The 26,232-nt window shown below is 38.6% G+C and overlaps 1 protein-coding gene across 1 annotated transcript in view; it reads left to right on the top strand.

The window, feature by feature from the left end:
• Nucleotides 1-26,232, top strand: part of TTN (titin) — a 468,699-nt gene that overhangs the window by 148,347 nt on the left and 294,120 nt on the right. The window contains exons 29-37 of the mRNA XM_073306908.1: nt 13,353-13,456; nt 17,252-17,455; nt 18,391-18,678; nt 20,215-20,303; nt 20,382-20,626; nt 22,889-23,194; nt 23,420-23,567; nt 24,061-24,177; nt 25,790-25,927. Coding sequence (XP_073163009.1) covers nt 13,353-13,456; nt 17,252-17,455; nt 18,391-18,678; nt 20,215-20,303; nt 20,382-20,626; nt 22,889-23,194; nt 23,420-23,567; nt 24,061-24,177; nt 25,790-25,927 — 1,639 coding nt within the window. The remainder of the gene's footprint in view (nt 1-13,352; nt 13,457-17,251; nt 17,456-18,390; nt 18,679-20,214; nt 20,304-20,381; nt 20,627-22,888; nt 23,195-23,419; nt 23,568-24,060; nt 24,178-25,789; nt 25,928-26,232) is intronic.

Raw genomic sequence — 26,232 nt, 5'->3', positions numbered from 1 at the left:
GGGCATATTAGGTGAACAGTAGTACATCCTGCACTCTCATTTGAAGAGAGAGAAGGTGCTATCTATACATGATCTCTTTACTCAACAGCTGGAAAATAAAATCAGTGGTGTGTTCTGCAAAAAGTCCCAAGTTAACTTAGCAGGAGCACAAGGGTTTTTTAAGCATAGCAAAGGATGCCACGCATGACACCTCCTTTACCATCCAGGTACCTTATTCAGTTTCTTTAAGTCCTATGTCTACACATTTAGTTACCAAGTTTTCACCAGAATAAAACTGTGACATGAAGGCGGGAGAGAGGAGTGATAGAATTCTTCAGTGTCATCAATGACGTCACTAGATTCTGAGGAGACAGTGGTCATATTCTCACTGGGGCATAAGCACTTACTGTGACACTAAAATGGACAAAAATAATTTCCTACTTATAAGCCAATGTCTTATGCCAGAAAGGTCAGTATTTTATCAAAATATTAGATCCATAAGTGATGACTATCACTCGCATATGTTGAAATCTTTGCTAATCATATCTGGCTGACACACAAGATCAGTTTAGTGCTATCCTGAAAAATAATGTTGGGTTCACAGTGACTGCTGCTAGGAGTATGAACGTGTTCAAGTTACAGGGTTTGGAATGTGGGTTTTAAGAAATGCTTAGCAAATTCATCCCAAAAGTTCTGTAAAAAAATTGAAAGCTCTCACAGAAGACTTCATTCCACATTATAGTGATCCAATGCATTTTCACTGGCTGTATAGCATTCGCTGCTGTGGTTAGGAGTCAGACCATACTTTTGGATATGTGCACCAACCCCAGTGAAGTTAATGCAATTTGTGTGCGTTGTATTTCTGAAGGAAGAATTAAGCTAAAGTTGATAGTGGCTACATCAGTAAATTTGCTCCATTGACCCTCTTTTTACAATCCTCAAAAAAGCAAAAGTGACAGAATTATGACCATTAAAACAGATCAATAACTGAAATGACACTTGGATCTTCGGGATAAGGTACAGAGGTTTCCAAGGTACAGGAAATACTTGACCGCTCACATCAAGGAGAATTTGGCAGGTATTTTACAGTATTTTGAATGCTGCATAAAACAAATGGAATATTCTTATAAAAGAGAGTGGACTTCACTTGAGAGTGAAGAAAAGCACTACTAGAAGGGGAAGTTTGTTGCAATAAGAGAACTTTGATTATACCTTTTCTTAGGAAAGCATCTCTATCTGTCATAGTCGAACTGTAGACAAAAGATGCTACTTTTTAATTGAACTAACCTGCACATTGAGAAAAAGAGGTGTCATCAACTTCTTCAGATTGATTTGGGATAAATTCACAACTGTTCAATGGCCCAGTGCAGGGCCTATGCACAGCTTTTGTCCTACTTAGGATCAGTTTTGAGAACTTAAGTATGTGGGACATATGTGGTGCATAACCCTTGAAATGTCTTCCTACACAAGGCTAAATTTCACCCTCTGATTTACATTCTACTTTCTTGTGCAAAGTGCTATGGGGTAAGTATTTTTCTCCCTAATCATTTTATATTCTAGGTCAGTGGTTCCCGAACTTGTTCCACCACTTGTGCAGGGAAAGCCCCTGCCGGGCCGGTTTGTTTACCTGCCACATCCGCAGGTTCAGCCGATCGCGGCTCCCACTGGCTGCGGTTCGCTGCTCCAGGCCAATGGGAGCTGCTGGAACAAGTTTGGGAACCACTGTTCTAGGTCTATGTTAACTGACTTCTCCCTAGTATCAGTTCACTGTTACTTTGTTTAGAAACATAAACAAGGGGAGGAGACTGAGACTGGATGAAAAACCTGGGGGTGAAGTTGTGATGACAGATCAGACAAGGAGATGGGGGGTTGGAGGAGGACTGGGACTGGTTGGGCAAGGAGACTGGGCCTAGAAGCTGGTGGAGGCAGGGGGAGAATAGGCTGCTGAAGGATGACTACACTAATTAGAAGGCAGAATTCATGCTAATGAATATTATGATTTCAAGATGATGTATCGAACAAGGAGAGCTGAGAGAAACTTGGAATTTCCATCCAATGGGAAACTTTGGTATGTTGATGTTTGTTTTCAGCCCAAATCAGAATGAAAAGTCAAAATATCAAAACTTTAATGGAACATGTTCTAAAAGAAAAGACATTAAAATATTTTTTGAAATGTATCAAAAGGAAACATTTTGTAGGGGTGTGGGGCTCTCTTAATGCAACATTGGGGTTCAGTCTCAGGTGAGACCATGGTGCATTATGGGAGATGTCACTTGGCTGTGGAGCCAAGCCCATAAGGGGAAAAATAAAAATGTGAGGCGCAGGGGAAGCTAAAGTGGACACAGATTAATGATGCAAAACAAAACATTTTGGCGCAGTTCAACAAACCAAAATTATATGATTTGGATCAACTTGACCTGAAATTAAATATTTTGTTTTGATTTTATTTCCTGATGCCAAAAAGTTTTTATTAAATTTTCCGAAATAAAAATTTCCCTGTGGAAAATCTTTATTTTTTCCTCAAACCACATTTTCTGTCAAAACCAAAAACAATGGAAAATTCCTGAACAGTTCTTCTAATGAAGCATGTTACAACTCTGTGAAAGGTAGATTGTTTGGACATCTTTTTGTCTTAAAATGCCCTGAGAACCTAAAGTGAGAGGCTAAGGGATTTACGATTATTTCCATTTAGGATTATTCAATAGAAAAACATCTCCATGAATCTTGCTAGCAAGAAGCGAATGACTGTTCCTGTTCCCTGTGAAAGTGGTTGAGAGTCTGTAGGACAGCCAACATGCCACTAAATAGCCTTCAACACTCTACCTAAGATCTTACCTTTATATTGGTCAGATCATTGTGTATTTGCTGCCAGAACTTTCATTATTATTGTGGTATTCTTGCTCCTTCATTTGGACTGATGATCTCTCTTGAAGGAATAAATATCTGAGTTTTCTCTGTAATCTTCACATCCTCTAAAAGATCTGCTGTGCTATGTTGATGAGAGTGAAGAACCAGCATTCTTGGAATCTCTTCCCATCTCCTGTGAGATATGTGTTGATCTGAATCAAAGCTCATAACACAGGAAAGAGAACTAGAACATATGCCATAGGCAGCACATTGGTTGCAAAAACTACTCTTATATTTCTTCAAAAATCCTTTCTCCCTTGGTGCTCCTATTCAAATCCAGCTGAGAAGGCAAAGGTCCATGCTTTGTGCATCATGTTGAAATGTCATCTGTTCCAAAGAAAAAACAAAAACCTGAAGGCTACCTTAATTTTTGTTAAGGAGAAGCAGCAGGTGAAATTTTGTTTTGTTGTTGTGACTCCTCTGCTTGTACATAACACTGCTACTTCTTACTCTTCACCAGTAATATAAATTTTAGGCCAGTGATGTAATCTGTTAGGGATGTGATTACTCCATATTTCTGTCCATGATCTTGGATATTTTAGGAGCAGTTTTGTCAAACCCCATAGAATGGTGAATGAAGAGTGCTGTAATTTACACCAGATTAAAATGTAGCTGATATTCATTTAAATGTGTTTGCTTGCACAGGTTAAAACATAAACACTGCCTGCAGAGTACCTGTTTTTCAAATGTGGAGTCGCAAGAGGTTAACATCAATTTGAAGCATGATCCCATACTTCTCTTGGATACTCCAGAGGATATTATAGGGGAAATCTAATTAAGAAGATGGGTTGAACTTCAGGATGCCCAATTTATGAGTGGACTAATTGCTTGCTGTGAATCTTCATGGAGATTTGACATTGTGGGGGGGAGGGGGGAAGGGAATCTCTGAGTACTGCTTAATTAATACCCATTAAGAACATGCTAGTAATTAGAATTTGTAATTTGTTTCTCTATATTTCATTAATAAAGTCACATGCATAGCAGAATCTACTTGATGTAAATGTTGTGGTTTCGACTTCAGTTGTTTTATCCTGGCTTGTAAGACAAATTAGAAAACACACCTTCTTTTGAGGTGTGTTTATAAGTGATATTAATAAATTCCCCTCTACTTTTTTAAGTACCTTCTCATAGGCCTCTCAAGACCACAGTGATCCTTGTTGGTAGGTCAGTTTTCTTGTACCCATTCTGTCAGCAAGACTGAGAACAAATATCAAGTGTGGTACACAAGCAACTGAAGGAGAGAAGAGCAAGTTTTCCCCCTTTTCCTCTTAAGTAGCTAATGGAGGACTTCAGTTCTTCAATTTTCATTGATACAGGCAAGAGTTAATGGCTTCTATAATCAGGAAATGATAGAAATAAATTTTTGTCTCTGTGGCTGGCTAATCCTATGTATTTAAAACCTGGAGTGGGGGGCTGATTAGTTCCCAGGGTCTCTGGCAATGCTCCTAGGGAGCCTGTGCATGGACAAGGAAACATTTCTGGCAACTGGAAGGCGGGGCCTACTCAGGATTGCTACAAAGATGGTCTCTGAGCAGATGAAACTTTTTAAGGCAGCTTAATACATATATGCATGTTGTTTGCAAGACTTGGATTATAGTGCCTGGTGATAGGCCACCTGCCACTTTCACTTATGTTGGAAAACTGGGTTTCTTCCTTTGGATTGCAGACGCTCCTACAGTTGTCCTTAAAGAGTTCCAAGACTACCACCAGATCAGCAGCAGACATTCTAGAAGCCACTTCACACCTGCAGTGGAAGTATTGGAGGAAGAGGAACAGTAAAAGCCATATTTTGGTTATCAATTTGAGAAGGAGTTGAACCAGCAGGACTTTCAGACTCTAAAATAGCTGTTCCTCAATGGTCATTCGGATCCAAATTTTCAAAGCCCCATGCAGCAGACAGTTCATGCAACACAGCCTCCTATTCCTATACTACTGTGTGTTATTTGGCCAACATAGCTGATGCCATGTGCATTTTGTAAAGCATGTCTGTGGTGCAAAGGTTTGGAAAATTGATACTTTAAGTGAATGTCCTGTGTGCCCAGGTGAGTACTAGGCTTATGCACCACTTAAATCCCACTGTAGCCCTGTTTTGGAAGTTTAAGACTTTGCTCTGGCCCTCTACGCATGGGGGTGAACTTCACCCTTGCAAATGGGGACCCAAATAACACATTAGCAGCTGACTCTCAGTCTAAAACCATGAACATAAAAATCAACAAAGACAAAACCTATATGCTGTGTGGCCCCTATAATCATCTTCAGTCAATAAATACTTCACTTGTACATCTTATTCACACAGGTATTGACAGTGGGTTAAAGGCCAGTGTTAAATATTTCATTTTTAATAGCCTTTAAACCCAGGGAATTGGAGTATGGGCTATTTAATTACATGTCTCACACATAGACTGTAAAATTAAAATTGATAAACACATTAGTTCTGTAATGACAGGTTTCAGAGTAACAGCCGTGTTAGTCTGTATTCGCAAAAAGAAAAGGAGTACTTGTGGCACCTTAGAGACTAACCAATTTATTAGAGCATAAGCTTTCGTGAGCTACAGCTCACTTCCTCAGATGCATATCGTGGAAACTGCAGCAGGCTTTATATATACACAGAGAATATGAAACAATACCTACTCCCACCCCACTGTCCTGCTGGTAATAGCTTATCTAAAGTGATCATCAGGTGGGCCATTTCCAGCACAAATCCAGGTTTTCTCACCCTCCACCCCCCCACACAAATTCACTCTCCTGCTGGTGATAGCCCATCTGTAATATCTCTTTTCAGCTGGACTGTTTATAGAAGTAGTGTTAGAAATTGCAGGATAACTAAATCTCTGAAAAAGTGATTCTGTGAACATGAAATTGTGGGGTTTTATGTCTATTGTCCCTGATTCCATAGCCAATTTGCTCATTGAAAAAACAGTGGGTTTTTTTGTTGGTTTGTTTTTAATTCCCAGACCTTCAGACACGGCTTGGGATTTGAAAGTCAAGCTCGGTTTTTGCTTTTTGGGTGTTTTTGTTTTGTTTTGTTTTGTTTCCCTCCTACTCCTTATCTGGCTTACCGTCCTGACTGTTGATTAAGTTCCAGCTGTGGATTTTTTATTAACAATGTTAGGTAATATATGAAACAGAATTCAATATACTCTCCCATAGTTTTGTGACACTGCTATGATTTGTCGTTGTCAGCAAGGCAACTAGATATAACTGTGAATGCATACAGGGAACAGATCTGTTAAGGTGTCTTTTGTTTACATACTCATTTTTCTGACAATAAGCACACCTAAATCACTCATAGAATCCTAGAAATTAAAAATGGAAAAGATGTAATACATTATGGAGACCATCTGCCTGCTATTTTATGACACTGGCACACATAGAGCACTACAGCTAAGACTGTTTTCAGGAGAGAGATGGGAAGGTTCATTCCTAGTTGGTATCTTCTTCATTCAAAGCCTCAGTTCTTGTTTATCTTATCCCACCATCTCAGAAAGCACCAGCACCTGACAGCAGCATCAACTTTTCAGCTGTAAATGTAGGCATCCTCCAACAGACCCTATCACTCAATAGCTGACCCCTAGGAGGTGCTATGAGTGGAGAAGATCAGCGTAGTATGTGTATTCTCTCCAGGTTCCTATCATTATCTTTGTCATATTTCCAGGTTCCATTAAGGGCCCTGAGGTTGGTTAGTGTGGAACTTGGCTTTCTCACATGGTTGTGTAATGGAGTGCAAGCATCCCAAGCCATCAGTCTGGCCAAACATACTTACTGTTTCATTAGAGGTATTATGTGGATATGGTTGCACAGATGTCATTGCAAATGTTTTCTGTTGCTTATAACATTTTTGTCTTTCAGGTTGAAACTTGGCATGTTTGTTTTCAGTCCAGGAGAAAATATTTTTGGAAAGTTTGTGGGGGAGGAGAGGAGCAGTTCAGCCATTTTCCAGGCTGAAGCAGGGGAATTATAAAAATGTTTTGTTTTGAAGAGTTTAGAAAACTAGCAACTCAACAGGGATTTATGCTCTAGGTCATGTCGGTGAAAATTGATTTTTGGTTTGTCAGTTTTATAAGGGTTTAGAAAAACACTTTGTACATGTGCTTTGATTTGTTGACTGTGATCCAGTAACTGCTTGCTTGTCAAGTTCTGTTGGCTCTGCAAAAGGTGTGCGCGTTAGAGAAAGTTCATACACAACCTACTCTTTCACACTGAGAGAAGGTGTGTAAAGAAAACAAAGGCACGTAGGAGAGGAGGTGGGGCTCTACCTCTCTCCATACACTTAGGCTTGACCTACACTGAAAAGTTATATTGGAATAGCTACATCTGTCAGAAGTATGAAAAAACATACCCCTGACTGACATAGCTATGTGAACAAAAACCCCAGCGTAGATACAACTTCCATTGATGTAACTAATGTGATTCAAGGAGGTAGTGGTCTTACACCAAAAGAAAAGCTCCTCTGTTGGGTGTAGGCTGAGTCTATACTCCATGGCTCTGCTGGCATAGATATGCCAGTATAGTCTCCATATTGTAGACAAAGCCTTAGTGAATGAATGTGTAGCGGGAAGGGGAGCAGGAAAGAACACAGGGCTCCTGTCCTATCGACTGCATATATTTTGCAGTACAGTGCACTCTACTGCTGTTAAGCAAATAGGTGCATATTATTGATTTTTAATTTTTTTAATAAACTAGGGAAACCCCATTTTAAAAGAGCCTGTTAAAGCTGTATGGTGAAGCATTCAAAAGTCAGGAAACAGTGAAGTTAATGTTCCACGCTCTTATGACTAAAGATTTGATCCTGCAACACTTCCATATGCAGGCGCATTGAAGTAATTGTTTCTCTTATGCACCTTCACTCATTGTAGTCAAAAGGACTACTTGCATGAGTAAAGTTACTCACATATAGAAGTATTTGTAGTATCAGGCCTATAATATTTTATTACACTAAAGAGCATATTCTATATCTGACATAGTGTATATTTTGAGAAATAGTATGTGCATTGTAGTACCCATTTCTCCAAGGGCTAATGTGTCTAAGGGTTTTGTGGGAGGTGAAACTTGTATATATGATATGATATATTATGAGCCAATGTAGCTTAGTGGACAAGGAAAACCTGGTTTCAAGTCCCAGTTTTGCCATTGGCCTGCTGGGTGAACTTGGACAAGTCACTTCCCTCCCTGTGCTTCAGTTTCCTCATCTGGAAAATGGGGATGAAGATACTGACCTTTTGTAAAGCTCTTTGTGATCTAAAGATGCAAAGCACTGGATAAGAGTTATCTTTTAAGGACAATGGAGCTAAGCCAATTTGTACTAGCTGAGGATCTGCCCCAACACCCTTATCCTGCAATGAACTTTGTGCAGGTGGAATCCCGTGCCTGTGTTACAAACCACAATGTATATGCAAAAAGGTTGGAGTTGGTGAATGCAGCTTTAAACATGTAGTGATGTTTAGCACTTACAGAACATTTTCCGTTTTTGCTTCATGTTTGGATACAAAACCTTAGTTTTCTGTGATACTTCATGACTTGGTTTAAAGGAATGTTGCCATTTGTGGGATTTTCATCCCCCTTTTCTAGAAGAAATAGTAACATTTGACCTCCTAACCAAAATACACATATTGGAAAGGTAATAAAATGTCAGCTTTTTTGAGATTTTAAAAATGATTAATTTAATCCTATGATTTTTATGCTACTCTCTTCATTTTACTTATGTCTCCATAACACCATTTCACCAAGTCACCAAAAAGTGACTTTTACTTTTTTTTTTTGAAAGAGAAATTTGAAGTCAATATGCTGTTGCAGACATGATTTTTCACCAGTTTTACCACTTGCACTACTTTGGAGAAAATTTTACTGCCTGCTAATGTTGTTGTTGTAGAGTAAATTCCTTTCACTATGAAAAATGTAAATGTAAATCCTAGCTGCAGTCAAGGCCTGCCTCATGTTATGACAGTAAATTGATGCGGATAGACTAGCTTTTCTCTCAGACTAACCCCGTCCAGACCATAGACTAACGAATGGGGTATGATACCGGTCTTCCAACACTGTCAAGTGGACACTGCACCAATGTGGGAGATTACAATAATTGCTGCTGCTCCTTTCCCCTGACCCTTGTGCAGCAAAAATGCCCTTAAAGATGACCTTTTTAACCAGAAAAGTAAACTAAAGGTTAGATCAATCCCTTCTATGGAAACCACCCCAGGAATGGGTTAGAGGGTGTAAAACTCTAAGATTCTCCTCACAGAGTTTTCTTCAGGTCAGTCTATGAAGGGGAAGTGACGTACTCTCCCCTGCTCCCTTCAAAACAGCACATTGCAGGGTGCTCCATCCATGGAGAGACATTGTGCCTCAGAAGCTTCCTTTCCTTCAGCGCCCTGCACTCCACAGTTATGGGGCTGCCATGGGAGGAGGAGGGCTTCTTGAGCATGAAGTGGGCTGGCATAGAAAAACTTGTTTGTATTTGCTCTCCTAAGTATTCCATGTGAGGTTCATGGTGGAACTTTGTTTACCTTCTCTTCCTGCCCTGCCTTCCACATCAGCCTCTCTTCCTCGCATTTGAGTTTTTGTGCCTGCAGAGATTCTTCTGTAGAGTCTAAGGAGGTGGGGATGGTACCACAGAAGAGGTTCCCGCCTGCCCCCCTTCCCCAGCCCTTTTGCAAGAGCATCTGTGCACAGATGACCTCTTTTTACTGTGTACCTTGGGGCATAAGCCAGCCCTACACCCCCTGTCTAATAAAGCACTGAAGCAGACATGTAACTTTAAGACTGAGAAGTCTCAGGGAGCCAGTTAAGCACGTGCTTAAGTGGTTTGCTAAATAGGAGCTTAGTTAGGTACCATATTGTCAGACAGGAAAATGAAGGTTGCATAAGGAAGCACTAGCACCCTGACAGACAGGTGCACACAGGTATCTTAGAACAGTGGCTGTCCCAGTTGCAGAAGACAGCACAAAGGCCCCTTCTGCCTCTGACTTCTGGTTTTGAGGCAAATGCAGCTGGTGACACAGCTAGCCCCACAGCCTGGTAAAGCTGGGCCTGGCTCAGCCAAAGACCTCTCAGCAAGCAATATGGGAAAGGCATAGCTCATTGGTGCAGGGGCTGCATGAGTCCTACACAGGCCCCTAATAAGGGCAGTCAGGAGGGAGGGCTAAAGACTGGGTTTTAAACCATTGCAAAAGTTGCTGCTATGTACGCGCCTTCTTGACATTCATGTTCCTGCATTTCAGACATTCCTTTTGACAAGTCCTACTGAAAGAAATAATTAGTTAGCTGTAAAAAGATTTTTAACTGTAACAAAAAAAATCATATTTACCTGGTTTCAAACACAAACTTTCAACTTGTAATTTAAAAATATACATATAAATAACCAATATAAGGCTCATGTATTAGGTCCACTTACTTATGTGACCTGATGATTGACAGATGCATTTGGTAGCTACTTAGTCATTGTAGGGGAAGAGACTGTAAGGTTGGATCTGACGGGCAGGACCAGTATTGATTTGACTGTGTTCTATGCTATTTAATAAAAATCCTTCCTCATAATTTCTTCTTAAATTTGTGATGTAACTAATTAGCAACTGCAAATAAAATGATTGGACTTTAAAGCACAATAAACTCTGAATATACTGGTTCATTTTCTCAGTGAATCCCTTTTGTGCTGCCAAAATTAGCACTGTCCATCAGACCAACAGGTGGTGTATGATTGCATCTCCCATGATGCTTTTTTTTAGAAAACCAATCAGAAGTGGCACTGACATGATGATGCAGAGCTGTCAGCAGATCAGGGGTATATAAAGTAAAACAACTATGTGAGCACTTCTGAGCAGTCGTGCATTCCCAGCCTCGCCTCGGGTGTAGGGATTGCAAAGAAAAGCAAAACTACACTGTCAAGACTGTGTAGTTTTGTTTTCAATGATTAGAGGCTCAACGATTCTCATATTGGGATTGTCTAAAATCTTGCTCTGGATAAGGACGTCGTTTACGAAACTTTCGCTGGGCTTTGCCCACTCCTTTTAGGCACTCTTGAGAAATCAGGTTAGTGGCATTTTTTTATAGTAAAACTATATTTCTTTATCAGTCATTAATCGTTTTGATAGAACACATCAATATAAATGTATATTTATGGGTATATGGTGTATGTAATAAAAATATAGTCTATAAACACTGAACCTTAAAGTTCTTTGTCAAGAATGTCGTCTTATGTTTCTGAATGTGAGTTTTGATAAAATTAAATTAATAGTTCTTTAAGTACATTTGATATTAAAGAAATGTTTAAATTAGGCTTTGAAATGTATATGGAAATGTCAGTTAACTTACAAACTTTTTTATGTATGCTGGGAGTGTTCAAGGTTATGTTACTCACAGATAAACCAAGAAGCTCCAAGAATAGCTCTGATAAAATGCATATGGTATCAGCTAAGCACCGATGACTTTTTAAGGGAATCAACTGCGAAGGTATCAATTACACAGCAGCTCTGGAACACTTGTCTGCTGTCAGTCATAGCTGGGGAAGTTATTTTTGGAGCCTGATATTTCAGATGCATACCTTTTAATCATAATTATACAAAAGCCTTATAAGCTCAAAATCTTAATCATTGCAATTTGCCTATCCAATGAGAGATTTAAACTTTCAATGAATTCATCATCAATTATACTTAATTAAATAATACCCAACATATTCTGGAGTTTGGAAATAATCTGTATAGTTTTTATACTGTTTATTTAAAATACTAAATTATTTCTCTTTCAAATGACTGTCAAATCATTAATCCACAATTGAAGTGGATATGAGAAGAATAAGTATACATTAAAGTAATTTGTACTGTCTTGCTTTTGCACATTTTTGGAAATTGGTGTCATCAGGAGATTAAATGTCAGTTATACCTAATTTGTTTAAACTATTTCACAAATTGAAAAATTTCAGAAACAAAAAAATCACCCCATACACCAAGTTACAAAAAGTGTCAGTACAACTCATGAAGACAATACACATAGTGCCTTTCATGTAAAGTTTCACACAACCCAATAGAGCATCAGATGCTGCCCTTTCACCTTGAATAGTACATTACTGCACATTTAGTCACGCTGTGTAGGATTTTCAAAGGAGCCTACAGGAGTTAGGTGCCCTTATGTCATTGAAAGTGAATGGGAGTCAGGCTCCAAACAAATCTGGGCTCCTTTGAAGAGTCAGGCACTGATTTCAATGGGTCTGCTCCTCAGCGTAAGATATTTTTCAACCCAGTTAAGGATGGCAGGAGCTGGCCCATAGTTAGATTTGAATAAAGGTTTATTTTTTTATATATTTATAATTATGTCTGGTACTGTGGCAATATCAGATGCAGAATCAAAAGTAACTGCACAACTCAGAGTATACAGGAATGTATCACTACAAAGTCGAGACACCGAAAAAAAGATTATCAAGATATCTCTTATCTGGTAAATCATGATGATAACATTATATTCACATGGTGTTTTTTTAATCAAGGAAATTATAACTTCAGTTTAAAACAGTGTGACCTTAAGCATTAGAAATATTCAAACTTAATTCATTTAAATTCAACATACAATTAAAATAAGCCCTTTTAAAATAAAGTTCAAAATATCTCTAATATGTATTCTTTTCCATGGCTTTCAGTGTGTTTCTTTTATGCAAAGAATTATTATGCATAGGAAGAGAGGACACACTTTTTTTTCCTTCAGATTTCACACCTTCCTGCAGTTGTTCAAGTCATCCGTGTCAGTGGCTACCTTATACCCTAACTCATGTTTCAAAGGTAGCTGTTTCTCAGTATTCCAGATTGCACTGAGCTACTGTCTGAGAAATAGTTGAATTTTGTCTGCATCTTTAATGCCAATATGCTTCTGCATAAGATTATTCACTTCTTACAGTATACCTTAAAAAAGGGAAGCCTCCCAGCCGTCCTTTAATTATTAAAGGCCAACTAGATTGCAGACAACCACATTCCTTTTAAGCTGCTATTTAAAGCCTAATTCTGTTCCCAGTGAATCTAATGATGTTTTACAGAACACTTTCAATTCATCCCAGAACGCTTTGGACCTGTATGAATAAGGATTATTTTCCCTTTATGACAGATGGGGCGATGGAAGCAAAGAGGCTAAGTGACCTACACAAGGTCAGACAATGAGTCGGGGCAGAATCAACAGTAGGACCCAGTCTCCTGGTGCCATGCTTAATCCACTAGAACACAGCTCACTCCAATGAAGTCAATAGGAGTTGTATTATTGTCTTCAGAGGGAGCAGGAGCAGGCCCTACAAGTGAAATTATTATATTCCAACAATTCCAATATTAAAGCATAGTCAGGCCAATATGGTTTAAGGCTGAGAAGGATAAATCATTCCATACCATGTACAAAAAAAAAAAGTGGCAGTACAGTAAGAAAGGAGAGGAAATATGTACAGTAAGAACTTTAAAGAGCTTGGCATTTGACATCCAATTATGTTTTCCTCTTTCTTTCAGAGTGCCTGTAAAGATGACGACAAAAGCACCAACGTTTACGCAGCCGTTACAAAGTGTTGTGGCACTGGAGGGTAGTGCCGCAACCTTTGAGGCTCACATTAGTGGTAAGACTTATTTCTTTCTGACTACCTTCATTTCTTGGTCCTGAATTATTTATGTTGTGGAAATGTAAGGCAAACATACAATTGCTGGTGCTTTAGATAATCCTGTAATGTGATGGAGTGAAGATTGTCAGTACATGAATATATCCAAATCTGACAGCCCTGAAAAGGTCAAGTAATATAATGCCATTTCTTCAATGGATTAGCCTACTTCAGAAAGTGTTATCGGATTCCAGCAGACATACTGTGCAGAATTATGATGGATCAAAGGACAGGCCCAATTGTGCTACCACCTAAGTCTGTGGTCAAATTCTCATTGACTTCAATAGGAGCAGACTTGGGCCCCAGTTTACAAATCAAAGGAAGAAATAGGGATAAAAGTGCAAACTGAGCTAGTGAGAGATCTAGGGATGTATGCACAGAGTCTGTGATGACATGACAGAGTGAGGGCCAAGCAGCAGAAGGTTCATTGCTGATCCAAAGCAAAAGGGGACCATTTTTTTTGTGCTGGGCACACTGGCTCATTTTCTGTTGACTTACGCCCCATTCAACCCCCTTGACTCTATGATTTTGGTGGAGTCATATGGGTTGTAAGCACCGAATTTGGGTTTCTGTGCCCACTCAGAATGGTAGGAACGTCTGTTTAGAGGTAGTGTAAGATTGTCCAAACATAACTAAGATCATGGGGCAACTTAAAGAAGCACCTTCATTTTTAAATGAAGTGCCATATTATCAAATCTTAACATATGACAAAAATAGTGAATGAGTCAGCATGAACACAGAGAATGTACAAAGCCCAACTCAAACCCTATTAGTCAATCAAAATAAGTGTCAGAGCAACCAATGCCTTGTTCCAGGAGTAGCTTTAACACATGCTCAGTACTAAGGAGAAGTGGCACAGAATGACATGGTTAAGGGAGTGTATTAGGGTGTTGGTGTTAGCACTGTGACTACCACATACTATAAAACAAAGCATACATGAACTGAAGTTGTACAATTACCCCCTGGCAGATATGTTGTCTGTCCAGCACCGTAGCCACCTTTGACATTTGCTGTGGCTGATGATCATTGCCCTGGTCCAAAGTGTGGCTGCCAATCATACTTTTGCACCCAGACCTATACCAACATTTTGGACCCTTTGATTAACATAGGATGATATGAACACCTCCATATGCCCATTTACATCTGTGGATTATTTTGTACCCACTTTTCAGGGTTTGATCCACTACTCCAGTGTTAGCCATCCCAGCCTTCTGTAACAGGGAGGAATTTTTGTTTGATGTAGGTTTCATATGAAGTTATATAGATATGCTGAGGAAAATCATCCTTGTAATAAATCCATTAACCATAAAAGTAAAATAGATAAATGTATCATTAAAACCAGTTATGATGCTGAAGTTCTTGATGAATGGATGATTTCAGCTATTTTCTTTTCATTTATAATAGCCTGTAATATTTGTGAGTGCGACTTAATTTAATACTGATAAGAGACACATCAGTTTTATAACTGCATGTACCATTCTTTTATTTTAGGCCCAAACCTTATGTGAACCAATATTTTCTTAGCTCTTATTCATGTTGTGGGATACTGGAACATCCCTCCCTCCCCAAAGCCACTCATCAGGTCTGACAGTTCTGGCAGTGATTCAGTATTCTGTTTTTCTAACGTACAACAAATTGTGAAGATTTTATTTCCTGGAATCTGACCTTCTCAATCATGGACAGTGTAACTTTATTTTTGTCACCGGATAGTGGTCTCTTTTATCAATCATTGTGCATATTAAATTCAATCCTTGTTTTTACCTTTGAATAAAGCCATTTTATATACAAGTCAAATATTATATATAATTCTAGATTGAATAAGAAGAGCACAATTAATCTGAGAGCACTAAAAGTGTGCTTAATAAACACTACAGGATGCAGCCTATAACATTAGAGTAAATAAACTAAATTATACATGTGAACCATACTGTGAATTGCTTGTGTGTGTGTGTGTCTGTTTCCACAGTATTATCTGGATTTTGCATTCATTAATAAAGATTTAGCTTGCACTCCTGTTAGTTTATTTGGGTTATTCCCTTCCAAATACGGAGCAACAGCAAGCCTGCATTTACAGGCTTCACTCTTGGTATGCTCTATGCTTGTGAAACTCAGACCCAAAGCGTCTCAAACTGGTCCCTTGAAAACTGAGCAACCCCCTAATCCTTGGTATTTGCTTAGCTACACCTATGAAACTATAAGCACCTAAATGTGGTGTTTCTATTTTTGGTTTGAAAAGTCTCTCTCTTTCCCAGACTGGTCACATACTTTTATATATAATGTCTGAATTATTTGATTTTTATATATAAATATAAAACAAAATAACTCCAGCTTATTTTTTTGGCCACGAAAAATAGCAAAATCTGCAACTTTTTGAAACAAGTCTAGAGTGATTGCATTCTCCCTCACAGCCTGTATTCTCATACCATCATATTCTTGGCCTCATATAGAGTTCAAATAAGTAACTGGGTTCTTTAGGGAGAATTTGAAAGTGTTAGGGGGCAGAATTCTGCAGCCTTAGGGTCTTTGGCACACACAAAGGTAGAGACTTTTGAGACTGTAGTAGCAGCTGTAGGGCAACTCTACTAGTGCAGCCTCAGGGCTGCCTCCTGAGGCTATAAAGGGCCTTTTCACAATGGAACTGGTCCACTTCTGCAGTTGGGCATTATTGGAAGAGGTCATACATAACTTCACAACCTTGCCATGCATAGAACCCAACATTATGGGGCTTCTGCATGGCTGTTCATAAAAGGGATTCGGGGAAATGGAGGGGTGGATGGAGAGACATGGGTGAGGATGGAGATCCACCACTTAACAGATAGTTGGGTCCCTCCATCTTAGAAAAGGAGTCTCCTGGGACCACAAAGAATCCTCTCTGCTGGAATAGGCCCCACAGAGCCACTTGTCTCCTGCTCTGTGACATGGGTAGTAGGATTCTTCTCCCTTCACAAGGATTCCTCTTGGCCGTCTGAGTACTGGAAGAGGATTTTCCCTGTCATGTTTAAATTACCATTTGAAGTTGAAGGCCAATTATGACTATACATGGAGTCTATACTGAAAGTGGGAGTTTTTGCCTGAGGGATTGGCTCCTAAGAACATAATATATTTGAACAGTAAAATATCTGATCCAATGTGGCTGCTCTCTGCTAATTTATACGAATCCCTCATTCATTCACTTCTATGAGGCTTTGCCATCATCCTCTCCAGAAAGATATAAAGATAACTCTTGATTTTACTTTTTGCTACAATCACTTTCAGTGGTAGCTTATTTAATAAATTCATTATTAGCGGAAATACTGTAATTCAGGCTGCATTTTCAATTTACTTCTTGTTGCCTAATGCTTGGATTATATAATTTCATTACAAGGAAACTGTACTTTATTTTTTTTATACTAGTGAATGAATCAAAGGCTGACCACCATGAATTTCTCAATCTTTCATATAATTCTTAAATGAGACTAACGTCAACTCCCTTAACAGGGCTTTCAAATGGCACAGGACACTGTTTGAGGAATTTCTTAATCTAGCAGCCTGTGAATTACACTAAAACCCTATGTATTGTCAAGACATCTGCATCAGGGAAATACCTTGAATGTTGTGATTTTATGCTACTGGTGTAATTGCAGACCTGTGCACACGCCGCAATTCCCTCAGATGGTTGAAAACTGCCATACGTATTTTTTAATTAGCAGAAGTATTTTGGGGCTCCTGGTCTATAGTGATGCTGAAATTGCTTTCTTTATCTACCGCTTTCTGTAGGTTCCCCAGTTCCTGAGGTGAGCTGGTTTCGGGATGGCCAGGTTATCTCCGCTGCAACTCTGCCCGGCGTGCAGATCTCATTTAGCGATGGCCGCGCTAAACTCGTGATCCCCGCCGTGACAGCAGACAACAGTGGAAGATACAGCATACAAGCCACCAATAGATCTGGGCAAGCAACTAGTACTGTTGAGCTACTTGTCACAGGTACAGTATTGTTAAGGAGGGACAGCAAACTATTGGCACTTCCCCTTGTCACCAGAGGTGAGGGAGCTAAAATAAAAATTATACATATATATATTCCAAACTTGGATAAAAATAACACAAAAATATGAGATGGAAACACCATACAAGATAGCAACAACAAATTAAATTCCTGACTAGTAAAGCGAGCTAGATTTTTTTCCCCAAAAAAACTCCAATATATACTTAGATTCCTTATAGATGTAGATAGGATTCTTCATCGCTTCATGGTGAATTTTCAAGTATTACTATTACAACAGTCTTCAGCAGTATAAACTATGAACCAGACTGTACAAACACTTACGAGTATAGTCCTTCCAGATGCCTGTCCTAACACTACAAGCCTTTATTCAAGAGTAATCTTTACTCACACAAGTAGCACCACCAACTTCAATGGAATTAGTCATGTAAGTAAAGATTATTCCTGTGAATAAGGGTTTGAAGGATAGGGTCCTTATTAACTTCAGTAGCACTGTACTCACATGAATATAGAATGGATCTGGCCCTTTCTTACCAATATAGGCCCTGACTCTGCGAACTCTTATGCACATGTTCAACTTTGTTCATGTGAGTAGTCCCATTGACAGCAATGGAAATACTCACATGAAGTTAAGTATGTGTGTAAGCATTTGCTGGATCAGGGCTTTACTCATGTGGGTAAAGTTAACAACATGTATATGTGTTTGCAGGAAGGAGGCCTTAATTTATTTTAATGTTAGACAAGGTGGCCCTCTTCTAAATCAATAGCAACTGGGAGATAAATAAGGAGATCGTAGTTTATTTATAAAGAGTATTTGTAAAGACTTTAAAGGCTGTGAATGCTTCTAGAATTGGAAATATTTAGGACTTATGAAGTTGTCTTTACTGAGTTAACTTTAATTTTTCTAATTAAATTGTAGCTGAAACAGCACCACCAAACTTTACACAACGTCTACAGAGCATAACTATAAGGCAAGGAAAGCAAGTTCGACTTGATGTTAGAGTGACTGGAATCCCTACACCTGTGGTGAAGTTCTATCGGGATGGAGCAGAAATTCAAAGCTCCCTCGATTTTCAAATTTCACAAGAAGGAGACCTCTACAGTTTAATAATTGCAGAAGCTTATCCTGAAGACTCCGGAACCTATTCAGTAAATGCCACAAATAGCGTGGGACGAGCTACTTCAACAGCCGAATTGCTGGTTCAAGGTAATGGAGTTGAGGTTGTAAGCCATGAAAATAAGAACATGTACATTCTTGTTGTGGTATAAAGGGCACTGCTGCAATTAATGTTGATCAGCAATTTCATTAATAACCCATTTCTCAAGCGTTTGTAAACTGGTTGTAAAAATGCGTTCCAAGCTGAAACATGTCATAAAAGGCTCCAGGCTGGTAACAAAAAGTACATTTTCAACATAAAACAATTCCCTCAGTTGGACTTCTTTGAATTATCTAAGTACAGTATAGGCATTACAAAAGGGTAATTTTTTTTGTTTGGTTGGTTTTGTTTTGTTTTTTTGTGAGAGGTTGTTTTGTTTTGCTCTTGCAGAATTTTTAAAAATTAAATTTTAAATCCAAGGCCTTTTATCTACTGCTGTTGGGCCACATTCTGCAGTTCTTAAGTGAGCAAAACTCTTATTGACTGTAGTAGGAACAGGACTGTTTTTAATTTGCTAAATGATTATTTGTCATTGCAAAATCAGATTAAGGCACAATTTGATTTTTGCAGTAAGATGGGTATATGCTAATACTGCAAGAACAACATTAACGTGGCCCCATTTCTGTGCCCCATCAGAACTTTCTCTCACTAGAGGAATTTGTGAGACACACACAGCAAACGAATGGCAGAATGTTCATGTTGACATTCACAAATCAGTGCTCACTAACTTCAGGCCTCTGTTCTCACAACGCATCTGCAGAGTGTGAACTCCAAGAATATGGGAGTAGCCCAGAATGAGGCACAGCAGAATTGCCCTTTTTGATCAGCTTATTCCTCACATACACATATGTAGAGGAGTCTGGACTTCATTTACTGTATATTTTTAAATTGAAAACTACCCAGACATTAAAGTTTAAAATTCAAATAATAAATAAAGACAATAAAGGGCTTTTACTATTCCTGCTACAACAACATTATATACTTAGGGCCCTGACCAGACTAAAATATATGAGCCCTTCTAGTCTGTGCAAGCCATACACGGCTGAAGTAAGGTCACAGACTTTAATCATGGGGAAAGGATTAATAGAAGTTTGCTCATCTGTATAAGGCTGTAATTGGCATTATGCAGCCATTTCTTGGAAGCAATACCCCCTCACAAGAGAGGGTAGACTTCTTGTTGAGAGTGCAGATGAGAATGAGCCCAGTAGCTATGAAGGCAGTTTCGGGTTGAATGGAGCCCTTTCAATCATACTCATAATGCCATTATAGCCAAGACAATCTTTCTTGGCTCACCAGATTGGAATGATTCTGAAGCAGGCATTCAAAGTCTTGTATAATTAATATGCTTTTAAATTTTTTGGCCTAATTACATAGTTACACAAAAAGGCTAATCTTATATCAACTGGTTCCACAATTATTTGCCTATAGATACTGCAAGAAAAACAGATGGCTGATTAATTCTTTCTCTGGTGTTTACACATGCTGATATACAATTGGCATTGCATGTTTAGTTCCTTCTAAAAAGCTATTATTGTTTTTTTACCACATATAATTCTCCTGACTATTCATTTTATACCTTCTGATAGGCGAGGAAGAAGTAGTACCCGCTAAAAAGACAAAGACGATTGTTTCGACTGCTCAGATTTCGCAAACAAGACAAGCCAGAATTGAAAAGGTACATTTTTTCAAAGCTAATGGTGTTAAAAACTTTAGATATTGCAGTGTCTCACCATTGTTCTTTCTTTCATTATAGAAAATAGAAGCCCACTTTGATGCCAGATCACTTACAACTATTGAAATGTCCATAGAGAGTGCCCCAGGACAACAGCTCCCACACAAGGCACCTCCAAGAATGCCTCCTAAACCTACATCAAAATCACCAACTCCACCAATAAGTGCAGCAAAAGTACAAATGGCACGACAGCAGTCACCATCTCCCATTAGACAGTCACTGTCACCTGTAAGACATGTTAGAGCACCAACACCATCACCAGTCAGGTAAATCATATTAACTATCAAGGAAATATTGAATTTTGAGTCATTCCCACCAGTAAAATGAGAAAATGAAATGGTGATGATGTGAACTGAAAGCACAACATAGAATGGAAGAACGTGGACTTGTTCTGACTGTTGGTTGTGTATAGTTGTCAAAGTTCAGGAGGAGGTTTTTGGCAGCCGTCTGCAAATGCTCCATCCTCTGAGATAGGTTTAGGAAATTGTTAGAAAATGTGTAGGGTCAGATTCTGCACTGTGTTCCGCCACACAAAGCTGGAGTAACACTTTTTTTGCTCCAGCTATACGTGATTAATTTCAATCAGAATCTGGCCTTTGGTAATTACTGTATGGGAAAAGAAAAGAGCATTTGGTGAGTTGCATGCAGAATGGAAGGATCAATAGAAAAATGACTGCATATATCTGTGGACATGGGTATATTTGGACATGTGGGTAATGATTCCAGAGTTAAGGCTGTGGAGGCAAGAAAAATGAGCATGGTTATGGGGAAATGAGGGTTTAGCTCTGATATGTGTAGGGCCTCAGGAGGGAAAAGGAATGATTTCAAGTGCAGGGTCCACAGCTGTGGTGTGGCAGAGCTAAATTCATTTGCACTGAGGCACTGATGAAGAGTTATTAGGCTCTGCTGGCTCTGCTGCCTCTGCTCCCGACTGCACCAAGCACTGGGCCAGAAAAGCGAAATGTCTCTGAGCTGAATGAGGCCCCATTTAAACCTTTGTGGCAGCTCTGCTTTGTGGTGAATTTCATCACAGTGAAAAAAGCTATTGCTGTATATACAAGAAGGAGCAATGGATTGGTAGTAATGTAATAATTTACAAGGATAATTAATCTATGAGCACTTGCGTAAATGCAAGGATAATACAATAGTGCCATCTAGAGGGCATAATGCGCTAAAAATGTTATCCTCTAGGTAGACCTGCGTGAAATACATTATTGACTCAAAAATAACATTTACATCTAAATTAGATGTGAAAATAAATGTAAAAAATAAAAGTATATTGCTGGTGACCACCACTAATGCTGCAATGGTTCAGAATGTGGCAATGTTAAAACATTTGCATGGTGCTAGAAATTTGATATACCAGAACTCATCTTGGGGGAAAAGATGTATTTAGTCGTGGTGTTGTAGCAACTTGGAAAGTGCTTTAAAACTACATATTAATACTCTCAATTAATTTTTAAAATGTCAGTCTTTCTAAAAGGTCTGTTTATCACTGTAACAGCAGACACCAATTAATGCTACTGTAATTGGTAAAAGGAAATTAGGCCCCAATCCTGAAATGAACGGATCAAAGGCAGACTTCTGTGCCCCCACATGACACTGCACTGAATTCAGTGGGGCTCATTGCAGAATTGGGGCCTAATTTAATACACAATGACCCTGATCCAATAGTCCTTTCTCAAAACTCCCATTATCTGAGTAAAGAATATAGTCTCTGACCCAATGTGAACTTACCATTGCTGGTACTTTTATATTAAATGTACATTCTTGAATGAAATACATTGTGGTGTTCTCTTTAATGTCTTCATTGTAAAGCTAATTAAGTCATTAAAAATCCTTCAATAATTTAAGGATCGGACAAACCTACAAGAGGAGGAAAGCTCCTCAAGTCCTTTTCTTCTTGCAGTGTCAAGCACATTGATGGCGTTCAGTAAATAAATAATAAAACAATGAGATCTCCTTTCCTATTTATTATTTACATTGTGATAGCATCCAAAAGACCCAGTCAGGATCAGGGCCCCACTGTATTGGGAGCTGTACAAACACATAGAAAGACTGTTTGAGGAGCATAATTTCAAATGAGAGAACAAGTGAGTGTAACAAACAATAGGAAGGAAGGAAGAGAATAGAGGAATGGTAAGCAGATCATACAATCTAACCATTTACACAATTTTAAGGTAACAAATCAACTAGAACTTTTGCTTTCCTTTTCTAAATAAATAAATCCAGTGTTCCCAACTGCCATGCTGCCTATCGCTATTAGTAGGTTGGTTTCTTGTAGCCCTGGAGTTTATAAGTAAAGTTTGGTCAAAAAAATTCAAAATTTTCCAACTCGGGGGAGAGGGACAAGAAAGGGGATAGTTGGTTTGTTTTGGTTTTTGTTGGTTTTTCATTTAGCTCAGTGTCCAGGTACTGATCGTACCGTAAACAGGAAATGAATGTCAATCCTGTGTGAAGTTACTTGTGTGGTTATTTTATTAGGTGATGCTAAATTTAATACCAGTAATATTATGTTTATTCATTAGGTCAGTATCTCCTGCTGGAAGACTCTCCACTTCACCTATTAGGCCTGTGAAATCTCCAGTGCTGATCCGTAAAGCACAGGCAACGGTAGCCACTGCTGCTGAGGTTGTTCCTCCTTGGAAACTGGAAGGTTATGTCTCTGCAGCCGAGGCACGGATGCAGGAAACTAGAGTAACTACAAGCGGTACCCAGATAAGGACAGAAGAAAGATGGGAAGGAAGATATGGTGTCCAAGACCAGGTGACCATCAGTGGTGCTGCTGCTGGTGTTGCTGTTGCTGGTATAGCTGCTGGTGCTAAAGAGGTAAAGAGTCTTTAAATTTGGAAAGAACATTGCTTATGCTGAGAGAGCCGCTAAATGTAATTTGAGAGTTTGCATGTAAACACTTGCTTACAACAGCTATTTAGGGAGTTCCCCTGGAAATGTTTAAATTGACCTTTGACAGCAATATTCTGTGCATGTATTTGTCATATGCTTATTCTGTGTATGCACCCTATAAAACAATATCTTCTGATGTGACTAATTTTGGTCCTACAGGATGCTGATAAAACAGCAGCTGTTGCTACTGTAGTGGCTGCAGTTGACCTGGCTAGAGTGAGAGAACCAGTTCCAAGCCCTGTAGAGCAGATTTCTAAAAGGACAGCAATGACTGCGGTACACATTCAACCTGTTCAGGAGCAGGTAGAAGTAAAACACAGCTTTTATATAATTTCCTCCTTACCCCCTGATCCTACATGCAAACAAAGCATGTATTTCATAGTGCAAAATTAACAAGATACTAAGTGCTTCATATAAGCATGCGTTATTGGTGCAGAAGCATCTGGACTGTAAGGGACTGCTCGTGGTCATCTCATCAATCACCTCACATCATGACTGAATTGACTTAATTATTCTTACACCATTCCTGAGGAATGGGTATCATGTCTTGTTTTTATTAACTCCAGTGAAAGTGATCCCATAATGTCCCTTGGCAGCTTATTCCATTACCTATTGTTGTTCTTATACTGACAAAAAAATTCCTAATATTTAACTTGAATGTTCCCAGCTGAGCTTAAAATAACTATTCCCCAGCATTTTCCCCTTAATTTATACTACTTTCTTTTGGTAACTGATCTTTACTATGTGTTGAGATGTATTTTAAGGTTGTTTTTTTTTCCCCTCCTATAAAAATCAGATAAGAAAGGAAGCTATGGTAGTAGTTACTACTGATAAATCCAAAGAACAGGCAATAATATCAAGAACTAGAGAAGGAATTGCTACCAAACAAGAAGTACACATCGCTCATGAGAAGGTGAATACAGTTGTTACGGATGTAATATTCACAGTTGAACTCTACTTTAAAGACAAACTATGTATATATTTTTCTTTCCTTTTCTTTTTGTAACTTATGAACTGAAAAGCCCAGCAATACAAAGTGTCACTATATAACTCACTTGCTCACCAGGGTTTTCAATACTAGCATTTTCATAATTCTCTCTTGATGACTGACCGTTTTGCATAAGATACTTAGATACTACTGTGGCTAGTAGTCTATGAATATTATAGATAGATTAAAGTGAAATTTTTGAAAAAATGACTTCCAGGAAAAATGCCATTGTTTTCCTACCATTTGTTGTATAGCTAGATAATAGCCCAAACGTGTTTGTTTAAAAAAAACAAACAAACAAACAAACAAAAAACCACCCACACGCCTCTTCTTGGATTTTCCATTTTTCTGTGGCTGTTTCTGAGCTTATTCCATACACGTGGCATTTTCCTGTTAACAAATAGGAGGCAAGATACATTAAGAAGAACATTCTGCACTGAAAACAATGTGAAACAAAATAGTGGTGACTGAATTTCAGATAACTTTCAGCATATGTTTTGTTTTTAATTTTCAGATACATTTATTTTAACTTAAGCCCTGATTCTTCAGGCAAATACGCATATGCTTAACCTTACTCATAAGTAGATCTATTACAGTCAGTGGGGTTATTCAAATGAGCAAAGTTAACCAAATGCGCAAGTGTTTGCGGGATCAGGGCCTGTTGGTTTTTCTTCATTCTATTTCTGGATGGTCCCCAGGAGTTTCATACCAAGTTAGAGTAATTTATGCCTCCCTCCCGTAGAAATGGTACATTTCTGCAGTCCACCACCCTTTACAGCTTATCCAGACCAAACTACTCCTCCAGAAAGTAGATCAGTCAAGTGCTGAGGTCAGGTTTCAAATTGAGAGGGTAAAAAGGAATCTAGTTGTGAGGGTAGGTGGGTCTAAATCCAAGTTAAGGTTGAGTCTAATCCTGACGATGGAATCTAGAGTGAAATATCAAGGTTCAAGGTGAGAAATAGTCTGGGCAAGGGGAGGAGTAATTTAACTTTACCATACTGAGGGATGGAAATCAGAAAACTGCCATTACACGGGGAGGAGCATGTTCTGTATTTTCATCTAAACCTCCTGGATAGAGTGAAATTTACCAAAAAATATGCATTCAAAATCATGGCTTTTCCCCCATTGATAGTAATGCAGATAAATTTCTTCCTGTTCTAGTATCTGTTACATACTGCCTTTTAGTAGGAAAATGACAGAGTCTATGGAGTAAGTTATTTTATTTTTCTTCTCACTGTATATTTCATAAAAGAAGTTCAGATGCTGCTGTTGCCAGTCTAATCAATTTTTAAAATCTATATAAAACACTGGAGTTTTCCTAAGAGTAGGCATCATGAAACAATGATATTCACCTGTATACAGTGACTGCAGGGTACAAACAGAATGACTCACAATCACTTCCTTCTACAAAGATCTCCAGTGAAATTTAACCTCCTTTCCCTTCACTAGACCAGCCTCTTCTCCAATGTTATATAAAAGTCATGTAATTTGTATTTGAGATTATATGTAATTGAGACTTTTTTACTGTAAAAATCAGATAAGAAAGGAACCAGAGAAAGCTCCTATACCCAAGGTAATAATTGCTGCTGATAAAGCCAAAGAACAAGAAAAAGTATCAAGAGCTAGAGAAGAAATTTCTACAAAACGAGAGCAAATTCACATCACTCATGAAAAGGTGAATACAGCTGTTATAGATGTAGCTCACCAATACACCCTTTTTCATTAACAATCTCTATCAAATGCTCCTTATGTACTTTGACTTTGGTTTTTTATGAGCTGCAGGCTCCAACAATAGAAACATTTATAAAGTAACTGTTCCATAAAGAGGCCCGGTGTTACAGTTCCAGGCAAAACTCCCACTGACTTTAATAGGAGTTCTGACTAGTCAGGAACTGCAAGACTGAGCTCTTAACATCAGTTATTTAAGTATTGTGGTTGTCATTACTAACATGCTCATAATTCTCATTTGATGATTAGTGA

The sequence above is a fragment of the Lepidochelys kempii genome, chromosome 11 (genome assembly GCF_965140265.1).
Source record: "Lepidochelys kempii isolate rLepKem1 chromosome 11, rLepKem1.hap2, whole genome shotgun sequence".
Classification (NCBI taxonomy): Eukaryota; Metazoa; Chordata; order Testudines; family Cheloniidae; genus Lepidochelys; species Lepidochelys kempii.
The sequence above is the reverse complement of the archived record's forward strand: the minus strand, read 5'-3'. Positions and strand labels throughout refer to the sequence as shown.